This window comes from Panthera leo, chromosome E2 (genome assembly GCF_018350215.1).
Source record: "Panthera leo isolate Ple1 chromosome E2, P.leo_Ple1_pat1.1, whole genome shotgun sequence".
NCBI lineage: Eukaryota > Metazoa > Chordata > Mammalia > Carnivora > Felidae > Panthera > Panthera leo.
In genome coordinates, this window is record NC_056693.1 from 61,271,434 (window position 1) to 61,296,798 (window position 25,365).

The 25,365-nt window shown below is 55.0% G+C and overlaps 1 protein-coding gene across 1 annotated transcript; it reads left to right on the forward strand.

Annotated features, from left to right (window-relative positions):
* Nucleotides 1–875: 875 nt before the first annotated feature.
* TCF25 (transcription factor 25) lies at nucleotides 876–24,828 on the forward strand. The gene is made up of 19 exons (XM_042917940.1): nucleotides 876–1,179; nucleotides 7,803–7,952; nucleotides 8,931–9,005; nucleotides 9,707–9,825; nucleotides 10,403–10,468; nucleotides 13,698–13,780; nucleotides 14,851–14,981; nucleotides 15,409–15,508; nucleotides 16,291–16,384; nucleotides 17,544–17,636; nucleotides 17,758–17,863; nucleotides 18,983–19,142; nucleotides 20,624–20,711; nucleotides 21,665–21,823; nucleotides 21,975–22,064; nucleotides 22,372–22,375; nucleotides 22,515–22,594; nucleotides 24,156–24,228; nucleotides 24,538–24,828. The coding sequence occupies exons 1-19, from the start codon at nucleotides 988–990 to the stop codon at nucleotides 24,694–24,696; spliced, it is 2,022 nt and encodes a 673-aa protein (XP_042773874.1). The 5' UTR covers nucleotides 876–987; the 3' UTR covers nucleotides 24,697–24,828.
* Nucleotides 24,829–25,365: the final 537 nt, after the last annotated feature.

Consider the following 25,365-nt stretch of genomic DNA (forward strand, 5'->3'; position numbering starts at 1 on the left):
AGTTAGAGCCTTACGTGGGGCTCTGTGCTGACAGCTCGGAGCCTAGAGCCTGCTTCGGATTCTGTCTCTCCCTCTTTCATGGCCCCTCCCCTACTCGCGCTGTGTCTCAGAAATAAACATTAATTTTTTTTTTTTTAATCAATGCCTGACGCCATTTCGGAATTTCCAGGGGTATGTCCTTGATCTTTATTGCAAAAATCTCCCCAGGAGGTTATGAAACACAGTAAGGGTGGCGAGCCTCCACCTTAAACCACAGATTCCCATACGTAGATAAACAGGAGAATCACCCGGGACGCATTAACGACAACAAAAAGCAAACTTCCAGGACCGCCCCTAACATTCGGTTCCAGTCTATCCCGGGGAGGCGGACGTCCAGAAATCCGTCCGCAGCTTTGGGAAGCTCCTCGATTTGGATTGCTTACTTTTAATAAGGAGGAAAATGTCCCACCTGCAGCTGTGGAGGCAGACTGAAAGGAGTCACGTGCAGAGCGGGCACTAGGACCGTCCAGGTCGCCCAGCTGTCACCTGTGCATCGCCCCGGTTGGAACACCACGCGGCAGTACGCCCACCTGCGCGCACCGTCGCCTCACCTAGCCCTACCTGCGGGTTCCTCCCGCCCAGCCAGCCCGCACTCGGAGAGCAGAGTCTAGGTCCCCGGGTGCAGGTGGCTCGGAGCCCGTGAGCCCCCATCCCCGTCCCAGCTGGACGTCGGTCCCGGGCACGCCTCCGGAAGACCCAGGGACACCCAGCACCGGGGCAGCCAGGACTGCCGCGCGGAGGCTCCCAACTCGCGCGAGAACTCGCCCGGACGCGCCCGCACTTTCTTAGACGCCACTGTTGGCGGAGAGGAAGTTCCGGAGGACCGCAGCACGCAGACGCCAGAGCTCGGGCTCGCGCCAGCGCGCCGTAAGTGCGCAGGCGCGCCGGTGGTTCTCTTTTCGGCTCTTCCTTCTCCCGGTCTCCGGACGTCAGCGGCCGTTGGGTCCTATGTCGCGCCGGGCCCTCCGGAGGCTGAGGGGGGAACAGCGCGGCCAGGAGCCCCTCGGGCCCGGTGCCCTGCAGTTTGCCCTCCATGATGACGATGATGCGGAAGAAGAAGGTCCAAAGCGGGGAACAGGCGGCCGGCGCCCCCGGGGCGCAGGGAAGGAAGGCGTCTGCGTCAACAACCGGTTCGAGCTGGTGAGAAGCGGGGCTGCCTGGGGTGGGGGTGGTGGGAGGGGGTGCTGTGCCAGGCGGGTCGTGACGTCAGGGGGCGGGGCACACAGGGCTGGGCTGCGGTGGGGGCGGGGCCAGGGGCCAGTGGGTGGAGCAGGCGATGGGGCGGGCGGGGCCACAGCGGGTTGGGCGGGGCTGTCGGGGGGTCAGGGCTGCGGGGTGGGCGTGGTCTTGCCGTAGAAGGGCGGGTCCGCATCACAGTGGGCGGGGCCTCACTTCCCCAGGTCTGGGCGCTGTATTTCAGGAACGAACATTGCCTACGTCAAGCTGTTGCAGGGCCATTGCTGACATTCTTGTTTACTTCTCACAACCCAGGACTTGGTGCTTTCCTCATCGCTGCGTTAGCTGCGATGGTGTTTAGCTCATCTCTGCACTCACAGCAAGTGTCTGACACAGAAGTGACACCGTAGATGTGAATTGAGGAGTAAACGCCCACCGGGGTTTCTTTAGCTGGCCTCAGTCTGTACTTTGGCATGTGCGCGCATCGCCTTATTCTTGCTTCTCTGACCTCTGGCGGGTAACGTGTCTGTTTTGCTCACCTTGTATCCTCTCCTCGGTGTGCCCGAGTGGTTGAACAAACAGCAGTAGGTCTGAAGATCATGATCGGAGAAACCAGTGACTCTTTCTTGGTGTTGTGATTGCTGCTTGCTTTATGGAAAGTTGGCAAGTTAGACACCCATCATAAGATGGCGGGGCGTGTGGGGCGTGTGGGCTTCCAGTCTGGGAGATTGGTTTAGAGATTATTGACCTTCCCTCTTAAGGTGAGAGACAGCCTCACCCTGTAGTCTCTGGGGGAGTTGGGACGAAGCGTTTTCTTCATATTCTCCAGTCTCCCTCCACTTGTTCCGATTCTGAGATGAAAAGTAACTCCTTCCCCTCTACCTGTTTCTTCTCATTTCTTTCTTCCTTTTTGGCATTTTTATCATAAAAGATTTCAGACATGTACAAAAATAAAAGTAGTATTAACCTTCACGTGCTCATCTCCCAGCTCCCACAGTTGGAAACACGGCCGGTTGAGTCTGCCCAGTATTTCCATCACATCACGTGTCCATAAATTTGCCACTTTTCTGACTTCTCTCAAAATACTGAAGTCTTCCTTCTCATCTCACTTGTCCACGGGCTGAAATCAACTTGTGCTGTAGGCAGCCATTTCCATGGACGTTTTATCTGGTTGTGCTTTCTCTTTCCCCATATCCCCAAGATTTAGCCCTTAACACCAACAGCTGCTCTTTGGAGGACATTGAACGTTGCAGGTGCTGCTGCTGCATCATATGATTCTCACAGTCTGGGAAGGAGATCTTGTAGTCCCCCCTGTGCAAATGACATGCTAAGTGACCCTTGGAGAGTAAACCCAGGCTTTCTGACCTAAAATGTGCACCCTTAACCATGTCATGGTTTTTGTCTCTGAAGCAAAGTTAATGTTCCTGCTGAAGAAGAAAGGAGGGTAGATGGACAGGGGGGCAGAGTGTTTGGGAGAAATGAAAAAAATGGCAGATGCTTACCTGTGTGAATGGAGGAAAAGAATTCTGATGTGGACCTCCCCGTGACATCATGTCAGAGGGACTCAAGGTCTGTACCTGCTCAGGACTCTGCTGTTTGTGTGTTCCCTTCCACTTTCTGACACTGGTGTCACCAGCTCAGATGTCCTTCCTGGTCTTGGGATTCATACCTCCAACTCAACGTCTGTCACCTCTTAGACCTTTCACAGACATCTCAAACCCAGTGTGTCCAACTGTTAACTGCTCTTTCTGCCTCCTCCAGCCTTCTCTATCTCCGTTTTTCCTCTTGTCCACGCGAGCAACCTGAAGGTATCCCTGATCTTTCTCTCTCTCAACAATATACGAGACCATTCTCAAGTCCGGTAGCACCTGGGTGGGGACCGTTGCCTCTGGCCTGGATCACCGTCATCCTTCGGCCCAGTCCTTCTCTTCTTGTTCCTTTGCCACCTGTCTGAATGCAGCAGCTACAGTCAGACATACGTCTGACCTCAGCCCTCCTTTCTTCGCAACCCCCCAATGATCCCACGCTGGTCTCGTTTACCCCATGAGCTCTGCCACCTCATTTCCTTATAATCTTGCTCGCTCTGCTGTAGCCATAGTGACCTGTCCCCTTTGCTGTCTCCTCTGCCTTTAACACCTTGTATTCAGATGTCCCGTGTCTCACTTCTCCTTCCTCAGGATTTGCTCAGAGGACGCCTTCTCAGTCTTGCCTACCCTTCCTACCTGCTTTCAAAGTGGAGTGATCTGCACATTCCCATTCCCCTTCTTCTGTTCTTTCTCAGTTTTCCCTGGCAGCTATCATAGAACATACCGTACAGATTCTCTGTCGGTTCTTTCTATTTGGTGTTACTTTCCTTCCTTGCTCTCTGATGAAGTAGAAGCTCTGTGGGAACAGAGACTTTGCTGCTCCCTAACATGTCCCCACCACCCTGTGTCTGGCACCCAGGTATGCAGAAAATTTACTGCATGAATTAGCATTTCCTCTAAGCGGACCAGCATGTACTGTCTCCAGCCAGAATGTATGCACACAGGCTTTGGAGTCAGAAGGACCTAGGTTTGGATCCCAGCCCCATCTCGTCATAGCTGTGAGAACGTGGACAAGATACCTAACATAAGCTTCAGTTTCCCTGTTTCTTGGCGATGATCTCCCTTCGTGGGATTTTCATGAGTGATAAATGAAGTAATAACGTGTGTAGCTTTCAGCCCATACTGGGCAGACGGCACTCTGCAAATGTAGGTATTAAATGAAATTGAAAACCACGGTAGGAATGTGACCTGAAGTGGTTTAGTTAGAAGCCTTTCCGGGGCACTTAGAAGTGCTCTCCTGGAGAGAGGGAAGCAGAGCAGGAGACATTCTTCGTTGTTAGTTCATGGATTTATCCTCACAAGTAGCCCTTGGGTGATTTTGTTGCTGTTGTTGTTGTTGTTGTTGTTGTTGTTTTGGCTTTAGATTAGAAATCATCTCTCTCTCTTTTTTAAAATTCTGCATATAAGTGGACCGGCACATTTCAAACCTGTGTTGTTACAGGGTTAACCGTATGTGTATATGTCTCTGTTTTTATGTTCAATATAATGGTCATGCCTGGAAAGTAATTGAAATAAGCATCTAAGTTGTAAAATTAAATAAAAAACCAAACTTCTTCCAAAATAAGTTTCAGTGATTAGGCTGCTGCTGTTTGGCTGGAATAAGGACTTGAAATTGTTCAGTGATCTTTGAGTTGGTGTTCAACACGTGTCATCTTTGATGTCGAGTTGATTTTGATCCTTTGTGTTTTGTTTTTTTTTAATTTTTTTTAATGTTTATTTATTTTTGAGACAGAGACAGAGCATGAACAGGGGAGGGGCAGAGAGAGAGAGAGACACAGAATCTGAAACCGGCTCCAGGCTCTGAGCTGTCAGCACAGAGCCCGACGCGGGGCTCAAACCCACGAACTGTGAGATCATGACCTGAGCCGAAGTCGGACGCTCAACCGACTGAGCCACCCAGGCGCCCCACAGAAACAGTACTTTTAAAGTAATTTTTCTTAGAGAGAGACCATGCAAGCAGGGGAGGGACAGAGAGAGAGGGGAACAGAGGATCTGAAGGGGGCTCTGCGCTGAGAGCAGTGAGCCCTATGCGGGGCTCGATCTCACAAACCACAAGATCATGACCTGGGCCAAAGTCGGACGCTCAACCGACTGAGCCCCCCAGGCGCCCCTCAACATAAATCTTGTGTCTTACAACCCAGTGATTCTACCTCTGCATACTTACCCAAGAGACTTCTGCAGAAACGCTCACACAGTAGCTTTCATCCAAACAGCCGCAGATGGGAAGACCCTGAAGCGACTTCCTCTGCCTGATGGGTAAGCTAACGTAGCGCGTCCACACAAAGGAGTACTGGTGACCAGTAATATGGGCACCAGCAGGATAAGCGTCAACACATACACTGTGTGAATGGAGCTAGACACAAAAGAAGGCATACTCTGGCTCTTTCTGCACCGAGTTCTAAGACAGGCACAGGCCATCTCTGGTGGAAGAAATCCTAGCAGTGTTTGCCGGAGTCAGCAGGAAATGTTAGTTGGAGATGGTAGGAGGCATGTATTTCTGGGGTAATGGGAGCATCTTACATCTTGGTAAGAGTGTGGGTTACATACTTATGCAGTTTCCAAAACTCATACTGTGCGTCCGTTTCAAGCCACGTAAATTATACTCCGGTTCCGTGCTCCTCCCCCCAAAAAAGATGAAATTCCCACCCGGTGTTTATTGAAGTATCGATCAAGCCTTATCCCGTGGAGTAGCAGAGAATATGTGTGTAGTGAACAAGAACCTCTTGAAATTGTTACCCATTTGAGACCGCGAAACTGATGAAAGTACCAGCTTTTGGATACCAAATGAGATTTATCTCAGGATGGTGGGTGGAGAGTCCTTGAGTGCTGGTGCCTGCTGATACAAATAGCAAATGAATCATGCGCAGTTAGCAGCTCTTTCCAGTAAAGAAACAAGACTGAGTATGTACATCGTTGGAGGTTTGCACGTGTGCGCACAGACCCAGAATATTTCAGGTGAAGCTTAGCTTGGCATAGAGCTTATGCATTTGAATTCCTCCGAACACCTCAAGTTTCCAGAAGGGGCTCAAAAAATAATATCTTAGTGGGGCACCTAGCTAGGTCAGTCAGTGGAGCATGTGACTTTTGATCTTGGGGTTGTGAGTTTGAGCCCCATGCTGAGTGTAGATATTACTTAAAAATAAAATAAAAAATTCTTGGGGCACGTGGGTGGCGCAGTTGGTTGAGCGTCAAACTCTTGATTTTGGCTCAGGTCGTGATCTCACAGTAGTGAGGTCTAGCCCTGAGTCGGGCTCTGCGTTGGACACGGACCTTGCTGAAGATTCTCCCTCTCCCTCTGACCCTGCCCTGCTCTCGCGTGTGCCTGCACCCTCTTTGTCTCAAAAAATTTTTTTCTTAAAAAAATTTTTTTAAGGAAGCGGACGTGACTTGAAGTAAACCAGCACCCGGCTTCACTAGAGGCATTAGGGGTAGAATTCCGTTGAATACCGGAGAAAGTGTAGGTGCCAATTCCCCAGTGCATCCCCCACTTGTTTAGAGGAAATGTCCCAGGAGGCCACGTTCTAGTTTTCTTCCTTTGCTCCAACATCCAAACCAACCAGACCACACATGGGCCTCTGGCTTCACAATGCCACCACTCAAAAGAAGGTGTCTGCAGTAGGAATCGCCACAGTATCGGCGACGCGGGGACAGAAACTATTGTGCTAGAAGTCCAGCATTTTTGAGTCAGATGCGGATTTGTAGACAGATTGGCATCACGTACTTCTGGGTTGTGTCCTTGGTAGGCTCCATTGGTAAAGAAAGCAAAACCAAAGGACCCAAAAATTTGTTCCCGTGTTCTTTTCTTTGACACTTTCCCAGCTGAGACGGTAGGCCAAAAGAGAACCATCACTGAAAAACTCACTGGCTGCGGTGTGACCTCAAGTTTAACAAGAAATTGTCTCAGGGTCGTGGGGGTTAAAACATGTTATTTTGGGGTGCCTGGTGGTTCAGTTGGTTGAGTGTCCAGCTCTTGATTTTGGCTCAGGTCATGATCTTGCCATTCGTGGGATCCAGCCCCACGTCAGGCTCTTGCTGACGATGCTGAACCTGCTTGGGATTCTCTCTCTCCCTTTCTCTCTGCCCCTCCCCTGCTCGTGTTTTCTCTCTCAATAAATAAACAAACAAGTAAATAAAAAAAATAGATGTTATTTTTATTTTTTAGCTTTATATTTTTCAGAGGTTCTAAATTGAACATACAGTTTTATTTTTGTGTATTTTGTGTATTTCAGTGTACTGGATTGGGTCCATCCCATCTCATCTGGTTTATGAAGCATAGTTAGTATTCCTGCTAACCTCTTTTATCTGTTTGTTCATTGACTGGCTAAAGGGCCAGAACTTCCCCGGTAACTTGTACCCACCCCTGCCCCTGTCTCGCCTCCAGGGTGTGAGTGTTTAGTGTGTACGGGAGTGTGTGCATGTGTGGATCCTTCCTTTTCGCTACGAGGTAAGGTTCCGTCCTGAGTTATTTTTATTACCGTGTGTTACTTTTATCAGGGAAGAGTTTCCAGGTAGGTCAGTCCTTGGGTACTGTTTCTTCTCCCGGGTTCTTGTCCTGTCTCCTACTGTAGGTGAGCTACCTAGTGTCTCCAGTAGGAGGAAAGAATATTAATGCATCGACAGAACAAATGTATATACGAATCTTTGTGCTAGGGTTCTGTTCCATAAGGGAGGTAAGTTGTAACGTTTGGGGGTTCTTCATTATGTCCCCTCTGAAGACAGAGACCCCGTGGGGCCACACGGTGCCCAGCATTCTCTGGAGTTTATTGACTAAAGTAACCGTGAACCAGAGCTGTTCAGAAGGTGAGCAGTACGGCTCTGCTAGGCACACAGACTTACGTTTCTCCCTCCTGTGACCTCAGGGTGATCCTGAACGTGTCTCCCCGCCTCCTCCCCCACCCCCGCCCTGTCCTGCTCTCTTGTCTCTAACACAGTTCAGTATCACCGTGGGATCTGTGACCAGGACACCCGTAACACCCTTGTTCTCTCCCATCTGTCTTCCAGATAAACATTGAGGACCTTGAGGAGGGACCAGTGCTGAATGGGGAGAGACCCGAGTGTCTGCTCACAGGGAACAGAAGGAGATCCCAGAGTGGAGGTGCAGATGCCAAGAAAGCTGGAGAAATGGCTGGCAAAGCAGCACCCCCAGAGCAGGTGTGGGGACTAGGAGGTGCCAGCCACATACACCCTCTGCTGTCGTTTTCTGGGTCCCAGTTGTCCCCACTTTTCCTTGGGACCCCTGATAAGATTTGCATGACACCCTCAAGACGCGTTGTGGGCATAGAGGAGGCCCCACACAGCGTCCCCGAGTCAAGTTTTCTTGGCACAAGAGTGGCCTCCACACTCTGGGAGGGTCTACTCCTCCCTCCCCAGGGGGTGTGTTTTTTGTGACTGTGTGTCTGGAGCTCTGGTCAGGTGGTCAAGACCCCGGGTGGACGTGCCTTGAAGAAGTACGTAGGTCAGGTTAGTGTTGGGGTGTGGCTGGTGTGCACGACGGCACTGCGGGAGAGGGTCCCTCAGGAGATCTTTTGCTTGTTTACTCAGTAAGTGCTTTTTGTCAGCCTACCGGGTTCTGGGGACAAGTCTGCCTTCCTGGGGCCTCTGGTCGAGAGAGCGGCAGATGAGGACAGACAAGTGCAGCTGGAGGGACCCTGACTCGTGGCGTAGAGAGGGGCACCTGCCTGAGCTTGGGGTGGTGTAGTGCTTCACGTTGCGGGGAAGGAGGTGGCCAGGTGAAGGGGCGAGAGCGATTCGGGCAGAGGCACCAAGGGTGTGGGGCAGTGCAGTGCGGGGTCCCAGTCTCCAGGGTGGCTGAGCGTGGCAGGGAGAGTGGTTGACAAAGTGAAAGATGAAGGCAGAGGGCAGGTGGGTGGATGCTTCACACCCTGTGAGCCTGTTGAGGTCCTGGGAAGCCATGAGTTCTGTCAAGAAGGAGAAACTTGGAGGGAACCAGAGTTGTGGGCCAGTGGGAGGTCTGTGTTGTTGAGGCAGGTGAGCTCACAGGACGTTCAGGGTGGGAGGGAGGGGACCCAAGCCTGTGTTCCCGTGTCCCTCTGTAGCTTGCTGCTGTAGTTGTCAGCATGTAAGATTTTATTGTCTCTTTCATTGACTAAAATGTGCTTCTTTTGTTAGTCTAATATAAGTGGCAAACTCCGAAAGAAGAAAAAGAAACAGAAAAATAAGAAAAACACTACAGGAGAAATTCTGGTATGTGCATCTGGCTGTTTCTCAGGGCAGTTCATTTTCATTTGATATTTTGATTCCTTCCCGTTAGGAATCTAACGCGGAGGTCAGGGAAGGTCACTCACCAAATCTCACTCATGTTTGTTCACTTTGTTCCTTGAGGGTCAGACCTCCCTCTGTGCTTTCTGTTTTTTGGTGACATCTGAAATGATGCTCTCTGGATGGTGCAGCCTCTGTTGGTGGACTGCCCATGTGCCCCGACCTTTCTCTAGTGCTGATGGACTGACTAATCAGATGTTGAGGTGTAAGCCTCCAGGTCCAGTCAGTTGTCAGAAAATCTGTTTTCAGTATCGCCTGCGGCCCTCATCACCTGATTCTGTGTGTCCTGAGGAGGCTGTGGCCTTCTGTGCCTGTCACTGGCAGTTACAGCCCAAGTCCCACCTGAAGAGCTTGGCGGGCACATCCGAAAGATGAGCAGTGTAGGCTTGTGACTTCGTCATTTCAGGAGTCCTTCTGGTTCTATGATCTCGCCGATCCTGAGCTTCCTCTAACGAAGCATCTCTCCTTTTTTTCTCAATACACGTGCAGTGCGGTGTTCGGATTATACTGTCTTTCAGGAAGTAGACCCAATAGAATGCTGCTTCTTCGTACAAACCATTTTATTGTTGATCTTACATTTAAAGCAAAGTCGTGTGGTGATTAAGATGTTCTTCTGGGGCTTTTAGGAAAACGGGCTGGAAGATATTGATCGCCTCCTGGAGAGGATTGAGGATGCCAGTGGCTTGAGCCGCCCAGGCCCGCCCCCCCTGAGCTCCAAGAAGCACGTCCTATACGTGGAGCACAGGTTAGCTCCCCCCCCCCCCCCCCCGGCTGACACAGAGACTCTTTGCAAAGGGAAGGTAATATTTCAAAAAGAAGGAAGCTTACTATCTTGATTTAAACGTGATGTAGGTTTATTGCCAAACATTGAGGCAACAGGGGCAGGGACAGAACGCGGGGGAGACCCCTCTGTTTCCAAGGACCCGTCACTTAGCTTTGTAGATCTCTGGGAGTGTTTTTTTCTCGGAAGGTGCTGAAGTCAGAGGTCATCCTGGGACAAGTTATTCCTGTCTTGTCCTCATAGATGCCTATGAAAAGCCTGCCCCTACTGAAGAGATTGTTGCCAGTGTTTAAAAAGCATCTCTTTTCCTGACTCAGTGAGCACACCTTGATCTAGTCGCAGGTCTGAGGCTGCTCTGATTTGGCCCCAGGACCGGCTGCCTCTGCTTCAGGTTAGCGTGGTTTTAAAGGAGGCCTGCCAGTTGTCTTCCTGCCAGAATAGCTGTTCTCTCTGCTGCGTTTTATGTGACCTTTCAGAATTCCCAGATTCAGTGTAGAAGAACTCAATTTCATTTCTGTTCGTGAAATTTTCAATTCTCTAGACACTTGAATCCAGACACAGAACTGAAAAGATATTTTGGTGCTCGAGCTGTCCTGGGGGAACAAAGGTAAGATCAACACTGGCTTCGTTCCCAAGGAGGGGAGGGAGGTTCTCCAGATGGGTTAGACCCTCGGGAAGGGGGAGGGGGAGGGGGGGGGGTCCTCAGGGAGGGGGAGGGAGTTTCTCCAGGTCGGTTAGACCCTGGGGGAGGTCAGGCAAAGGGCCTTACAGAAGGAAACCCTAAGGACTTCTGGTTCTGAGGGATCTGAAGGGGGCTGGGGAGAAGTTGGTGTTTGACCTTTTTGATGGCCATTGGGCTCCAACCCTCACACTGCCTTTATTAGCCTGTGAGCCAGCATTTTACAGGGATTCTGGAAGTCCTAAAATTTTGAGCTTCTAGCCTTGAAATCTTGGCCAACTTCATTTTCGTTTCTTAGCAAGCAAAACCAACACGAGGTTTAGGTTCTGGGATCAGTTTGATCTTTGTTAATTTAATAGTTCTTAGTGGTAAACCCGGGAGGAAATGCTCTGCAGACCTTTCTGTGGGAGGTGTGGGTGTTCCGTTTTCCCAACGCTCCAGCACCGAGTCCGTTCTGACCAGGAGCTGCCACACCGGCAGAGGCTTTGTCTTTTCAAGTACTGTCCGTGTGTTTTCTAAATGTAGAATTAAATGCTTTTTATAAAAGAAAAAACTGAGGCAATTCAGAATTGTCTCCTCTGACACCCCCGAAGATAACCGGTCAGGACAGCTTGCTGCCCCTCTCTGGGGCCCCTCAGCACACACTCCGGAACCACAGGGCTCTGCTGGCGTCTCACACCGCATGGTTCTTCATGGTTGGATTCCAGGCACCATTTTCACGCCCGGTGCACGAGGGGAATGCCCTCGCCCCGGGGGACAGGTGCCGGCTTGTGTGCTGGCTGCACTCCTCCTGCATCCGTGTGGTCTCTTCTAGTGCAGTTGCACAGGAGTGGGTATTCCCCTGTGGTGTTAGCACCGAGTCTCTCCGCTGCCTTCCAAATACCTGTGCGCCTTAGCCTACCCACCGCCTGAGTGTTTCTACCTCCTCTGACCTGTCGTAGAGTTAGGGGTTTTAGATTCTTTCATAGTATACACGTCGAGGACTTTTCTTGTTATTTGCTAATGGTTTTTGGTTTTATCTCTGGTGTTAGGTTATTCAGGACACAGGAGTTTCTGACTTTATGTCTTCTTGTGGAATATTGATGAAAAACATTTTCACTTAAAAATGTTCCTCTTGGGGAGCACCTGGGTGGCTCAGTTGCTTAAGCGTCCACCTCTTGATTTCAGCTCTGGTCATGACTTCACGGTTCATGAGTTTGAGCCCAGCGTCAGGCTCTGCACTGATAGTGCAGAGTCTGCTTGGGATTCTCCCTCTCCCTCTCCCTCTCCCTCTCCCTCTCCCTCTCCCTCTCCCTCTCCCTCTCCCTCTCCCTCTCCCTCTCCCTCTCCCTCTCCCCCGCCCCCGCCCCCGCCCCCCCCCCCACTTGTGCTTTCTCAAAATAAAGAAACTTAAAAAATAAATAAATACATAAAATGTTCCTCTTGGTCTGAACATCGTGCCTCTCCCCAGCCTAGCTCCACTTGTTTGCATGTGCTTGGCCTGTCTTTGCCGTTTTCTTCACACTTATGCCCGGTCTTGTTTCTGTGCAAATGATACTTAATGTAATTACATTTATTGTTTTTATAGTATTATTATACTTCTTAGGGTATTGATTTGTTTAAAAATTTAAGTCCTACCGAAGGCTTCCCTGAGAAGCCACGGTTCCCTCGTACCCCTTGTGTGCAGACACACTCAGTGTGTTTCTGATTGTCCCTCTCCGGTGGCCGTCTCAGAACGTGCAGATGGCCTGTGCACAGCTCTTTCTCGGAAAGCTTCCTATGACAGACGCACACGGCATACTCGCCCTCCTGCTGCTCTTGTCTCCCCCGCTGCCCCCCAGCAGAGCCTCCCCCACCTACCTCCCTGCCTCCTCTCTGTTCTGTGCGGACAGCTCACTGCAGGGCCGGGCTGTCCCTGGGCTTCCATAGACCAGGCAGTTCTGCATATCCAGTTAATTCTCCTATTTACACGCTACCAAGCTCCCGGTCAGAACTGGGCTCCGTGCTGGAGCGTCTGAAAACTTGAACACCCACACCTCCTACAGAAAGTCCTGCCAAAAGGCCTTCGTGCAGAGCGTTTCTTACCGCGTCTACCGCATGATGCCAACCGCTAAGAAGTGTTAAGTGGACGAAGATCAGACTTATCCCAGGTTCTAAACCTCACGTTGGTTTTGATGCTGGTTGAGAAGCAAAAATAAACCTGGCGAAAGTTTCAGGGCCAGACACTCAACATGTTAGAGGTAGTCATTTGAGTGTTCTTCAGACTATGACTGTGCTTTTGAGGCACCATGTTTTTTTCTCCTGCAGTTCTGCCTTCTTGGTGGGATAAGAAACCTGCTTTTTACCCTGTTTCTAATGCAGGCCAGATTCTTACTCATCTTTATTTTCTTAACGAAATGGTTCATATTATCGGGAAAATATACAGAATCACATACACGTGTCCACATGCCCGTTACTCAGCTCAAGAAAGAAAGCGTCAGTGATGGAGCAGAAATGCCTCCCTGCAACCACCGCTTTGTGGGGGGCGGTCTGGTACCGCCGGAGACATCCCTGCCCAGCGAGGCAGGAGCACCGGGCTGAGGGATGAGGGCAGTCTGTGGGCCACATCTCGGGGAGCTCAACCTCCCTCCCCTGCTGCCCACTGGTGCTGTCTGGCTCGTTCTCACCCAGGAGTGTGTTGGTATCAGTGTCCTGATGCCCCCCCCACACCAGTTCTTTCCGTGGTTCCCCTTGTTCCCTTTTCAAATCCTGTTCTTGCATCGCTGGCGTCTTGAGAGGCGAGGAGAGGACCCGCCTCAACACAGAGGTCTGCCCTCTGTCCTCTGTGCTCCACCAGCGGTGCATCTGTCCAGCCCGGTCCCCAGGGAATTGCGTCCACAGGCTTGCTCTCCTCCTCATCTCTATTTTTGGTTTTCAACTTCTGTTTCCTTTTTACCTTTCTTTCCTGCCATTTTGCTAGACTCTAAAAACTTCCAGCTCTTCTTTCTGTCTCTGGTTGTTTGGTTATTTAGATGGCGGCGTTTAGTTTGGCTTGGCACTGCTGATGTTCTGTTAGTGCTGTTGCATTCTGTCCTGTCCGTGCCCTTCCCTTCCCCTCCCCTCCCCGCGGTTTTGCTTCCGAGGTCCCTCAGAGACCAGGCAGCGAAGATGAAGCCGTGACCGTGTCCGTTCTCCCCAGGCCGAGGCAACGGCAGCGTGTGTACCCCAAGTGTACGTGGTTGACGACCCCCAAGAGCACCTGGCCACGGTACACCAAACCAGGTGAGGGCCGGCACCGGGCCGCGAGGATCTGCGCCCGTTGGGCCAGGCCGCTGCTCTGTTTGTGCAGAGCCAGCGTGCGGGCGTGTGAGCGCGCGCCCTGGCCTCGTGCTGGAGGACGGAGGACCCCCCACCCCCAACACACGCCAGCTGCGTGTTTTCTCAAATACGGTTCAATGCAGCTTCTGTCTACCTTTTTCTTTTTTCCTGTGAATACTGTACCACAGGAGGCAATCAAGTTCATCTTTCAAGCGTGGTATTTTATGTTCTGTTGCCATCTAATAAGTACGCGTATCTGAAGAGAAACAGCCACAGTGCAGAAATGCTTGCTGTGTGCTTGTGGTTGACATCATGACACCAAAAGGAGGAGCATCCTAGAGCCCTTGGGCCGGTCGGGCGGGACAGAGGGGAGGGGCCGGGGTGCCCACCGTGATGGGAGCGTGTGACAGCCACGCCCTGCTTCTGTGTCTCTGGGGTTCTGCATGATTCCTGTGTGCTGGCAGCGAGGACACCCCCACTTAGCTAGCAGAAGCCCCCGAGCCACTTTGAACAGACAAAGCTCCTGGCTCTGTGGCGGGGCCGTCAGAAGGGACTGAGTCGAGGGTAGCCTGGAACCACTCACCCGTTCTGTGGAGGTAAGTGGTTCCTCAGAAGAAACTGGGCCTCTACCCAACACGTGGTACAAAGAGAAAGGCCGTCCACTCGTGGGGTGTAGATCGCCGTCGCTTCAGAGGCCTGGCTGCAGCCCCTGCACGGTCTCCCATGCCCTCCTGGATCTGGGCTCTGACCGCTGTTTAGGCCCAGCCAGATGCCATGGGGGTGGCACCGTGTGTGTCCTCACGTTTGTTGTCCTGGGACATTTATGATCGATCCACACCCCCGGGGGCGGGGCGGGGGGGGGACATCTTCCTAGGAAAGGCGTAGATGGGACGTGGTGCCGGTGTGGACCGAGCCGTGGGCGGTCAGCCCCAGGCATCCTGGGAGAGCAAACACTGTAACAGGGACTCATGCCGGGTGCATGCAGAAATTCCTGTCCAGGAACACCACGGGGCCTGACGCTGCACTCTCCCCAGGTCTGTCGATGCGGCTGCTGGAGTCCAAGAGAGGCCTCTCCTTCTTTGCGTTTGAGCACAGTGAGGAGTACCAGCAGACACAGCACAAGTTCCTGGCCGCCGTGGAGTCTATGGAGCCCAACAACATCGTGGTGCGTGTGTCCCCACGAGAGGGTCCGCGCCAGCCCACACCCTCCCCACAGTTACCCCGGGTGCCCCGGGCGTGGGGCCCAGCCTGTGTCACTCCGCCCAGAAGCACCTTGCCCTCCCGGCTCCTCTCACCTCCAGTATACGCCCGGGTCATGGGGGCTGAGGGCCACGGCAGGATGCTTCCGAGGACTCGCCTCATCTTCCAAGGGCTGCTTGTGTGGGGGGGTGGCAGAGGGTAAAGATGGGGGTCCCGGGGCACAGAGGTCCCGGTTCCCACCACAGGCCTGGTTATGAGCTTGGTTTGAGGTGAGGGTATCGTGGATGCCACCGCTGGCAAAATTGTCACGAGGTTTACGTGCCTGAGAGAAAGGCCTGCCTGGGGCCGGGGCCTCGCCGGCTGCTGCCCCATCAGTGTCCCCCTCCTCGCAGGTTCTGCTCCAGACCAGCCCGTACCACGTTGACTCGCTCCTGCAGCTCAGCGACGCTTGCCGCTTTCAGGAGGATCAGGAGATGGCCCGAGACCTCGTAGGTAAGGGGGCGCGTGGGCACCCCACCCTGCCGTTCCTCCGCACCCGCACACGCCTTCGCTGGCGGAGCACAGGCGTTGTATAAAGTGATGGCGGGGACACAGGGTGTGCCAGGGTATCTTTTCAACGGCGGCTTTCCTGAGGTACGGTTCATAGACCATACGATGCTGCCGTTGGTGGCATATGACTCGCTGGTGTTTAGGTTCTGGCAGAGTTGTACAGCTTTGTCACCACCGATTCTAGGTCATTTACGTGACCTCTAAAAGAACGCTTGCCCGTCACCTGACGCCTCCCCACCCCCAGCCCCTGGCCCCCCGGTGCGCTTCCTGTTTCTGTGCATTTGCCTGTTGCGGACATTGCCTGTGAGTGGAATCCTGTGACCCACGTCTTCAGAGTTCCCCTCTCGTACGGCCAAGTGATGCTCCATAGTGTGGATAGACCCATGTTTTGTGTGCCTGCCGGCATGTGGGGGACACTCGGCGCGTTTCCACTTCCTGGATCACGTGAACAAGCTGCTGTGGTCGTGTGCCTGTGGGTGTTGTGAGCACGTGTGCTTGTATACAACCCTGGGGCCGACAAGTGGTCTCTGGGTGAAGCAAATGCACAGAGTGGCTTCGGTGATCCCCAGGGTCACATCTGTGGCGCGCCGCCTTTTCCCAAACCCTCGCCGTGTGACCTCCTCCCTCTGAGAGCTTTCTCTGTGAGCCGGGGCGGGGGGGCGGTGAGGTTGCACTTGCCACACGGTGGCCCCGACCCCCTCCCCTGGTGTTTGTGTGGCCTGCAGAGAGAGCGCTCTACAGCATGGAGTGTGCCTTTCATCCCTTGTTCAGTCTCACCAGCGGGACCTGCCGGCTGGATTACCGCAGACCCGAGAACAGGTGGGTTTCACGGTGACAGGTGTGTCGAAGCTGTCCTGCGACGGGAGATGGCAGAGGACTGTCCCTGAGGCGTCCCACCTGCCAGCTCACACTGGGGCACCTCACTGTGTACAACCTGAATGCAGGATGGCTGGGCTCACGGACACACCGATTGGGCCAGCCTGGGGTTCCTTCTGTCTTTTTACAAGTGAGTCTGATAAGCGACTCCACTATGTTGGGGGCTGTAATTGTGTTTCCCTTGTATGTTTGGACAATAGCATCTGTGCCACATGAGTTTAGAATGCTTTGGAATGCTTTGCGGGCAGCCATACTTTCCAGTTCCTAAGCCAGTTAGCTGCTTGCTCTTGGCTTGATCCCGTTCCCGGTGTTAACCGGTCATGATTGGGCGCCAGTCTTCTCGCCAAGCCCCACTCTGGCACCAGCCCTCACTAATGGAGCCGGGACAGCCACAGTGGCTTCCCTGTTGACCTCACCCCCTGGCTTCTTGCCCTCATGGGGCTGCAGGGGGCGGGGCGGGGGGGGAGGGTCCTCTGTTGTCTGGTGCCCTCGCCCTCGCGGCCTCCAGCGTCTGCGGTCATCTCCAGCACTGGATGCCCTCCGCACCTTGGTAGTCATCCTGGGCATGCGGACCCCGACTGCACAGATTGTCTGGTTTTGTTTGTGTCAGTCTTGTCTCTCCAGTTAAGTTCTTAGTTCCCAGAAACAGGTCATAAAATACTAACATCCACAGGCAGGGTGTTGGTTATTGATGCAAGTAACAGCCTACCAGGATGATTCAAGTCCCAAAACTGGATGCATCCAGCAGCAGTGCCCCTAGCAACTGTTGAGGTTTGAGGGCAAATTAAGGTGGTAATTACAGTAGGAGACGTTGACCTGTCCTCTGAAGCGAACAGCAGGAAACAAAAAACACGATGGTCGCAACTCCCAGGCAAGCTGGTTTTTCTCCACACGGACACACACGTAACCGCAAACAACAAGCAGAGCGTCACCTTCTCTGCAGACACAGGAACACTTGCGAACACTGGCGGTGATTAGGCCGTGCAGGAAATGGCCAGCGCGGCCAAGGAGCAGAGGGCAGCGGTGGTGCTGGACAAGGCTTCCGGGCAGTGCGGCTCTGGCGGCTGCCGCTCTGGCTCACAAGGAGCTGTCTTGGATCTAGGAGCTTCTACCTGGCCCTCTACAAGCAGATGAGCTTCCTGGAGAAGCGCGGCTGTCCCCGCACGGCGCTGGAGTTCTGCAAGCTCATCCTGAGGTGGGTGCCTGCCTCTGGCGCCCGTGTGCTCGCGGCCTGGGCCCGTGGATGTCCACGCCGGCCCACTCTGCCCCTTGTCTCCCTTCGCCTCCCCCCCCACTCCCTGGGCCGCCTCCGGAAGCCTGGAGCCGGACGAGGACCCTCTGTGCATGCTGCTGCTCATCGACCACCTGGCCTTGCGAGCGCGCAGCTACGACTACCTGATGCGCCTCTTCCAGGAGTGGGAGGTAGGCGTGCGTGTGTGCCGCGATGCGGGGCCGGGTCCCCCCCACCCCGCTTTTCTCCGTCCAGGGTCTGTGCACCCCAGGGCGGTTCCGCGAAGCAGTGGGGAGGCTCTGGCCACACCCCGCGTGCTCCTCCCTTTTTGTCTCCACCGCCGCCCGTTTCCCCTGCAGACGGGCTCTGCCTCCAGCCTGACGTTGAGGCTGAGACTGGGCACGAGACCTTCATGGTGATTTCGTGCGGAAGTGATGCTATTTTAGGAATTTGGGTTGAATAGAACATTAGTAAACGTTAACTTCACCTGTTTTCCTTTTAATTTGGCTGCTAGAGAACGAGTGTTCCTGTTGGGCATCGCTGTCCTGGGGATGTGTGAACCTGACCACCTTTAGGGGGCGGGGGTGGCGGGCAGGGAATCGACAGCTTACCTTCTTGATCTCCGAGCTGGAATCTGTTGTCACCACGCGTTCGTGTGCGATTGAAAACTGACAACGTAGATCATTTGAATTGTGTCGCTTGGCAACTTGGCCGAGGAGTCCCGCCTCTGGGGATCTAGTTTACAGAAGTTCCTGGAGCACCCCCATCCCCCCACAACAGGGCTGAGGAAGAAAGGTTATATAACCGTGGAGACCACGGTCCCATTTTAGCGGAGGAAACGGCACGTCACGTGTTGTCTGTTCCCTACCCATGTGGAGAAAGGCAAGGAAAGTGCTCGGCCACGAGAGCAGACTTGATCGGGTCCTGGCAGCAGGAGAGACATTCTTCGTTGCCGCCCGGCTCGCTCAGTTTTCCGCTGTGACAGAGCACAGGCTGGCTGCTTTCAGAGCCGAGCCCGTCACAAGGGCGGGCATCTGGCTGTGACCCCACCTGACTCCGCTTCCCCCCAGGCCCCTCCTCTCATCCATCCCAGGCAGTTTTCTACCCTCCCAGGGGCTTTTGCTTGTTTTCTGCCCCGAGGAAGCCCCCAGACGTAACACAAAATTCTCGTTTATGCCAAGTGACGAGATGCCAGCACGACACTCGTGTTCATCACGGGCGCATCTGGTGACTTTGGAGCAGCCGTGGGTCTTGAGTCTTTTGTCTTTGGCACAGTAGAGCTCCAGGTTTTGTTTTTCCGCCCCTTTCAGGCTCATCGAAACCTGTCTCAGCTCCCGAATTTTGCCTTCTCTGTGCCGTTGGCCTATTTTCTGCTGAGTCAGCAAGCAGACCTCCCTGAGCAGGAGCTCAGCTCTGCGAGGGAACAGGCCTCTCTCCTGATCCGACAGGCGCTCACCATGTTCCCTGGAGGTGGGTGCGGCGGGGCCCCAGCGCGCACACTCCCCTGACAGAAGGGCGTGTCTTCAGGGCCTTTGGACAAGGCGTAGTTACAGTTCAAAAGCAGAAAATGAGTCAGAAGCGACTTTGGCGTTCAGGTGTCTTGGGGCTTCAGGATAAGTTTCTGATATTGACTGTTTGAGAAAAACTTACTTTCTGAAGGTGTGGTATTTTCTTTTTTTAAAGTTTCTTTTTAAGAGAGGAAAAGAGACAGCACGAGCGGGGGAGGGGCAGAGAGAGAGGGAGACCCAGAATCCCAAGCAGGCTCCAGGCTCCGAGCCGTCAGCACAGAGCCCGACGCGGGGCTCGAACCCACAAACCGTGAGATCACGACCTGAGCCGAAGGTGGACGCTTGACCGCCTGACCCACCCAGGCGCCCCCGTGTGGCATTTTCTAGAGAGATAAGTGAGCTGCTGGATGTTAGCAGAACGTGCAGGAGGGGCCCCGGCTTTATGCTCTTGTCCCCAAATCCCATCTTTCACTGGGTTGAATAACTCGGAGACAGGGTGGTCCTGGGATTGCCCAGAGAACCTCCAGGCATCCTAGAGTAGTGGGCTGGTGTCCGTGTGGAGACAGAGCTGTGTGGTCTGTCAGGGTCCCGCTGGAGCGCAGTCCTCCTACCACGTGCATTTTCACAGAGGGCCGAGTCCCGGGGACGGGCTGTGGGGACTTATGCACGCTGTCCCCACAGCCCCCAGCTGGAGGAGCAGCCCAGGCTCTTGAGGTGACCCCTTAACCTCAGTGAGCCTGCTGCGTCCCAGGCCGGGAGAGGAGGTGGGTGACCAGGGTCCCCGCTCCTGGGGCTCGCGTCCTTGGGCGGGGAGAGTGGCAGGTAGTACTAGGTGCTGGGGAGAACACAGAGCAGGAGGTCTAAAACAAGCATGGTGAAGGTCTGAGGAGGCGGCCAGGGCAGGGCTGAGGCCCGTGTTACTCGGGGCGCCCACCGGACAGTGTTCTCAAGCTCTGCCTGTGTGTCCAGGCCCCGCCCCACTCCATCCGGGCTCACACGGGGCTGCCTGGCCAGGCCGTAGGACAACCGACCCTTCCCCGTCAAGGTGCGTGAAGTTATGAGGCGAGGCCCTTCGTGGGCCCCGGCTGTTTGTGTGGGATCGGGGTGTGAGCCGCCTGTAAAGTCACTCGGAAGACAGGGTTCTCCAGGTGACCTCCTGTGTGGGGAAGCCACCGCTGCTCAGGGAGAGAGACAGGCTCTGCCCCAGGCCTGAACCCTGCAGGCCGGCCTCCCCACCAGCCTGCGGAGGGAGACTGTGATGTCAGTGGTTAGAACGCCTTGTGCGTGTGCCTGGGGGGCACGGGTGCAACCCCTCAGATGCAGACCGGGCCACTGGGAAGGCAGCAGGACGCACGACCCCCTCCAAGGTGGCAGAGGCTGGTGTGGGTAGACTGGCCTCACCCTGGTGTCACCGTGCCCATGGGGGCCCTGCTTTCTCTGCAGCCCTCCTCCCTTTGCTCGAGTACTGCAGCGTGCGGCCAGATGCCGCTGTCGCCACTCACAGCTTTTTCGGACCGGACGCTGAGATAAGGTAAAGACCGACGGGCCCTGGGAGGACAGTGCCCACCTGTGTGTGAGTCGTGGGGGCGCTCCTGGCGGCAGACCCTGGGAGTCTGGCTGTCACTGCTCTCTCCCCGCTACTGGGAGGGGCCTGGCAGGTGCTCTCTGCTAGAGACTGGCGGCTGGGCTGTTCTCCCGCTTGGGTGGCCGGGTCCCGGGTCCAGGTGGGGCATCGCCTCGAGGGTCAGGCACAGAGCTGGCCGGTGCGTGAGCAGCCCGCGGCCTATAGCACAAGCCTTCCTGGTGAGGAGTGAGCAGGGCACGGGGCCCACTGTGCCCGCAGCTGCTGGGTGGGGTTAGTATCATTACACTTCTTAGCGTGGTTCATGCGTCTGCATGGCACGTGCTACGTTTTCCAAATTTCTCATTAGAAAACGACAGAAAAACGTGCAGTGTGGGAGCCAGCCACCCTCAGACCCTGTTTGTGAACCACGGCGGTTCTTCCGGCGTCTCTGTGCGTGCATGTACATGTTCCTTTTCTATTTTAGGTTGCTATTAAAAAACTCATACTTTTTATTTATTTTTTTTAATATATTTAAAAATAAATATTTTGAGAGAGTGAGAGACAGAATCTGAAGCAGGCTCCAGGTTCTGAGCTGTCAGCACAACGAGTGTGACGTGGGGCTCGAACCCACAAACTGTGAGGTCGCGACCTGAGCCGAAGTCGGACATTCAACCGACTGAGCCACTCAGGCTCCCCAAAGAACTTGTGCTTCTTAAAATACACGTACCCTGGATAGAAGTAACCGCTGTGTGTGCCCCCGCCCCACTCCGGGTGATTGCCTGCCCCGGTCGGCAGCCCCTCCGGGCGGTCTCCTGTCACCCCCGGCTGCTGGACGGGGCCGGACGCTGCCCATAGGCGCCGGCGGGTGCACGCAGGCCTCGCCCTGGTGGAGTCTGCTCACGGGCTCCGCTCTCCCGCAGCCAGCCCCCTGCCCTGAGCCAGCTGGTGAGCCTGTACCTCGGAAGGTCGCACTTCCTCTGGAAGGAGCCGGCCACCATGAGCTGGCTGGAGGAGAACGTCCGCGAGGTTCTGCGGGCGGTGGACTCCGGGGACCCTGCGGTGGAAGCATGTGAGAGCAGGTGGGCTTGGGGCCAGGGGTGACAGGGCGGCAGGTGGCCTCAGGATCCTCGTGGGACGAGGCCCACCTGCTCGGGTGCTGCCATCACAAACGGGGCAGCAGGGCCGGTGCGGGCTCCATTCCACGTGCTGCCGCTTTACTCCCGGCCCTAGGCGGAAGGTGCTGTACCAGCGTGCGCCCAGAAACATCCACCGCCACGTGGTCCTGTCTGAGGTCAAGGAAGCCGTTGCCGCCCTCCCCCGGTAAGGCAGAGGGGCTGGGGGTGGGAGCTTTGTCACATGCCGGGCCCTTCCCCTCGCAGCCAGGGATTTGAGAGGTGGAGCTGTGACCTCACAGGGCTCAGAGCAGTGACCCAGCCATTCGGGGCCCTGGAGCCTGCGTCCCGTAGCGCTAAAGTGGGGCTCCTGACACAAGTGACCATATGATTCTGTCCCTTCCCTACAGCACACACACTTTTGCCCACGGGTGTCCTCTGTAGCCCTCTGAGCGGGCAGAGTGAGTGTCCCCGTGGAAGAAAGGCTCTCCCTGCCCGTTCACCCCGTGGCTTAGGACGGTACGCATAGCCTCGCGGCCGGGGACCGTTTCTGTCTGACGGATGGACTCTTAGCAGAGAGGCCGGTCCGGGCTGGAATTGGCTGCAAATCTGCAGAGGGGAAGGCAGGGGCTCACGGCAATTCTGTTTCCCTTTGAAGGATGTGACCACGCAGTCTGTGATGGGCTTTGACCCTCTGCCTCCTTTGGACACCATCTACTCCTACGTCAGACCAGAGAGGTACGTCTCCGCCTCCTGCTTTGCTCCTTTGCTTGTACAGCTCTGAGGTCAGTGCTTTAGGGCTCACTGCCTCCCGCAGACACAGGCCTGCAGAGGACCGTGTGGTTTGGGGTCGCGGGTCAGCTTTGCCAGGCGTGTTCTTTCACTTGTTTGTCGACAGCAGGAGCATTTTTTGGTCAGCTTCTAGAGCAGGTGTTGGAGGTAACAGTGGGAAGCAAGAGTAAGGCATTCCCTGTGTCCTCATGGAGTGTTCACAGGGCAGTGGGGAAACATGTTCGTTACGGAATCGAGGCTTAAATGTGGAGTCAAAACTGCAGTGAGAAACTTGTGGTGCACGTGACTCTCAGAGAAGGCCGTGGTCATTGCTGTGTGAAGGAATAATAGACCTTCGACAAGTAAAGGGGGAGGGAATGTCGCTGGTACATGAGAAGAGTCAGCGCGTGCAAAGGCCCTGTGCAAGGAGCGCGGCACAGGGCACATTCCAAGAAGTAAAGAAGACCCACACAGCCAAGCCAGGAGGGCTGCAGTGAGAGCACAGCGGAGCCCAAGTCTACAGTGGATTTGTGGACAGTGGTTAGCCTTGAATCGTGGACTAGCTTCTTTTTTCTCTCCTCTAGTCTTTAAAGCTGAGTGATTGACTTACCAAGAGCCTTGAGCACAGTCCTGTAGATCTGGAAGTCACAGACAGATTTGCCCATTTCGGGAAAGCATGTGGTTTCCAGATCTCAGTAGAGCACATTATGTAGGATGAAGGATTTTTTTTTTTTTTTTAAATGTTTAATTTTGAGAGAGGGAGAGAGAGAGAGACAGACAGACAGACAGACAGTGCAAGCAGGGGAGGGGCAGAGAGAGAGGGAGACACAGAATCCAAAGCAGGCTCCAGGCTCTGAGCCATCAGCGAAGAGCCCGACGTGGGGCTCGAACTCACGGACCGCGAGATCATGACCTGAGCCGAAGTCAGACGCTTAACCGACTGAGCCACCCAGGTGCCCCTGAAGGACTTTTTCTTAACTGAATTGTGCTAAAACGGTTAGACTACGTGCTTCTAGGGAAATAGTTCCCAGTTGAATTTATAAGTAGAGTAAGACGACAGTCAGGAATTTGTGACACTGGAAGGTTCAGAAAGAAAGCGGACTGGCTGGACATTGTAGCCCCGGCCTGAGGAGTGGCCGAAGGGCTCTGCCCAGCAGAGGCTGCCGGTCCTTAAAAGTCCAGCTGGAGCTGCTTACAGCATGGCGTCTTCTCAGGGGGGCACTCTCCAGCACACCCTGGAATCTTCCCTTGATGTGACCCCTTTGCACCCCTGCACAGCTCTCCTCAAGAGTGACCCTCCTCCCTGCTCGGCTCAACCAGCCGGGTCCTGCCGGGCCCACCGCCTCTGGACGCCATTCCCCGTGAGGCCTAAGCAGCCCTCACCGGTACCTCTGGGGGCCCACTGCCCGCCCAGAGCTGAGCAGGAGTCTTGGTGGTCCAACCCCGTGTCCCAGCTGGGGCTCGGGCTGCCTTCCTGTCCCTCCCCTCCCTCGGGGGCACTTTCTGACCTTCCTTCCTCCTCTTCTAGGCTGAGTCCTGTCAGCCATGGAAACACAATTGCCCTCTTCTTCCGGTCGTTGCTGCCCAACTACACCATGGAGGTACGTGGGCACGTGTCGGCCGGGTGGGTTCAGGCAGGGCCACTGGTTGTGCACGGGTAGAGAGGCTTGCTGGAGCCAGCGGCCAGCCTGCTCGGGAGGCTGGGACGTGCCCGCCTGACCCTAACCACCACCTCGGCCCCTCCACCGGACGCGGCTCCCTGACCCCGCGCTGGGGCCTGGTCTTGTTAGACACGCGCGTTTGGGTCTGGGAGCTTCCTCTTCTCGACGGGGTCCTGGGCAGGCCGGGTTGGGAGCACTGGGCCTCAGGGCCCAGGACAACCCCTGCTCAGACGAGTCTCCTTGCCACAGGGGGAGAGGCTGGAGGCTGGAGGGGCTGGGGGTCTGAACCACAACCAAGGCTTGAACAGGCTGATGCTGGCCGTGCGAGACATGATGGCCAACTTTCACTTCCACGACGTGGAGGCGGCTCGTGAGGACAACCCCGAGGGGGACGGGGAGTGGGACTAAGCCCGCGTAGACGCCGCACCCCAACGCTGTACAATTATGTTCCTGATTGCTGTTCTGGTCGGAATTGGCCGGTTCCCTGGAGTAGAAATGCTGATGTGTTGTCCGCCTTCCTCCTTTGTGTCTCCTATAAATGTGAGTGGGTTACGCTGTGTGTGGCCTGGGCTCTTCTTTTCCGGGGCTGGGGTCAGTGCCCATTGTGAGGCAGGTGGGTCCTGGATCCGCACAGCCCCCGAGGTTTCCCAGGAGAGAACATGACCCACGGTCACACACAGCCACGCCCAGGCTCCGTGTGAGCTCTCTCCGTTGCCACCCTGCCCCTCCACGATTTGGGGCTCAGAGTAGAGACGAGGTCCCACAGGCTTCAGTGCGGCGTCCCTGCTGAGAACGCCCCGGTGTTTGACCCGACCCCCCCCTCCCCCCGCCCCGGGAGCGTGGAACAGGCTGGCTGGGAGCCGGAGGGGCTGACACCGGAGTCCTTGGGCTGGGCTCCACAGGTGTGGAATCTGTTCACGCTGACAGAGTGGTTTTATTAGGACACTTCAGGGCAGCCCCGAGCTGGAGGGAGGCTGAGACGCAGGCTTTGGAAAGGCTGTCCTGGCCGCTCTGGAGAACGTACGTGGCGGAGACTAGGGGGCATTTGATTAGGCGTGAGCACAGCATGGGGGAGGG

What these genes read in the sequence shown, in the direction of transcription:
- TCF25 (XM_042917940.1), top strand. Translation starts at nt 988, where the DNA reads ATGTCGCGCCGGGCCCTCCGGAGGCTGAGGGGGGAACAGCGCGGCCAG. An exon ending in GTCCTATACGTGGAGCACAG is followed by an intron (nt 9,826 to 10,402) that starts GTTAGCTCCCCC and finishes TCAATTCTCTAG; the next exon opens with ACACTTGAATCCAGACACAG. An exon ending in TGGAGCCCAACAACATCGTG is followed by an intron (nt 14,982 to 15,408) that starts GTGCGTGTGTCC and finishes CCCTCCTCGCAG; the next exon opens with GTTCTGCTCCAGACCAGCCC.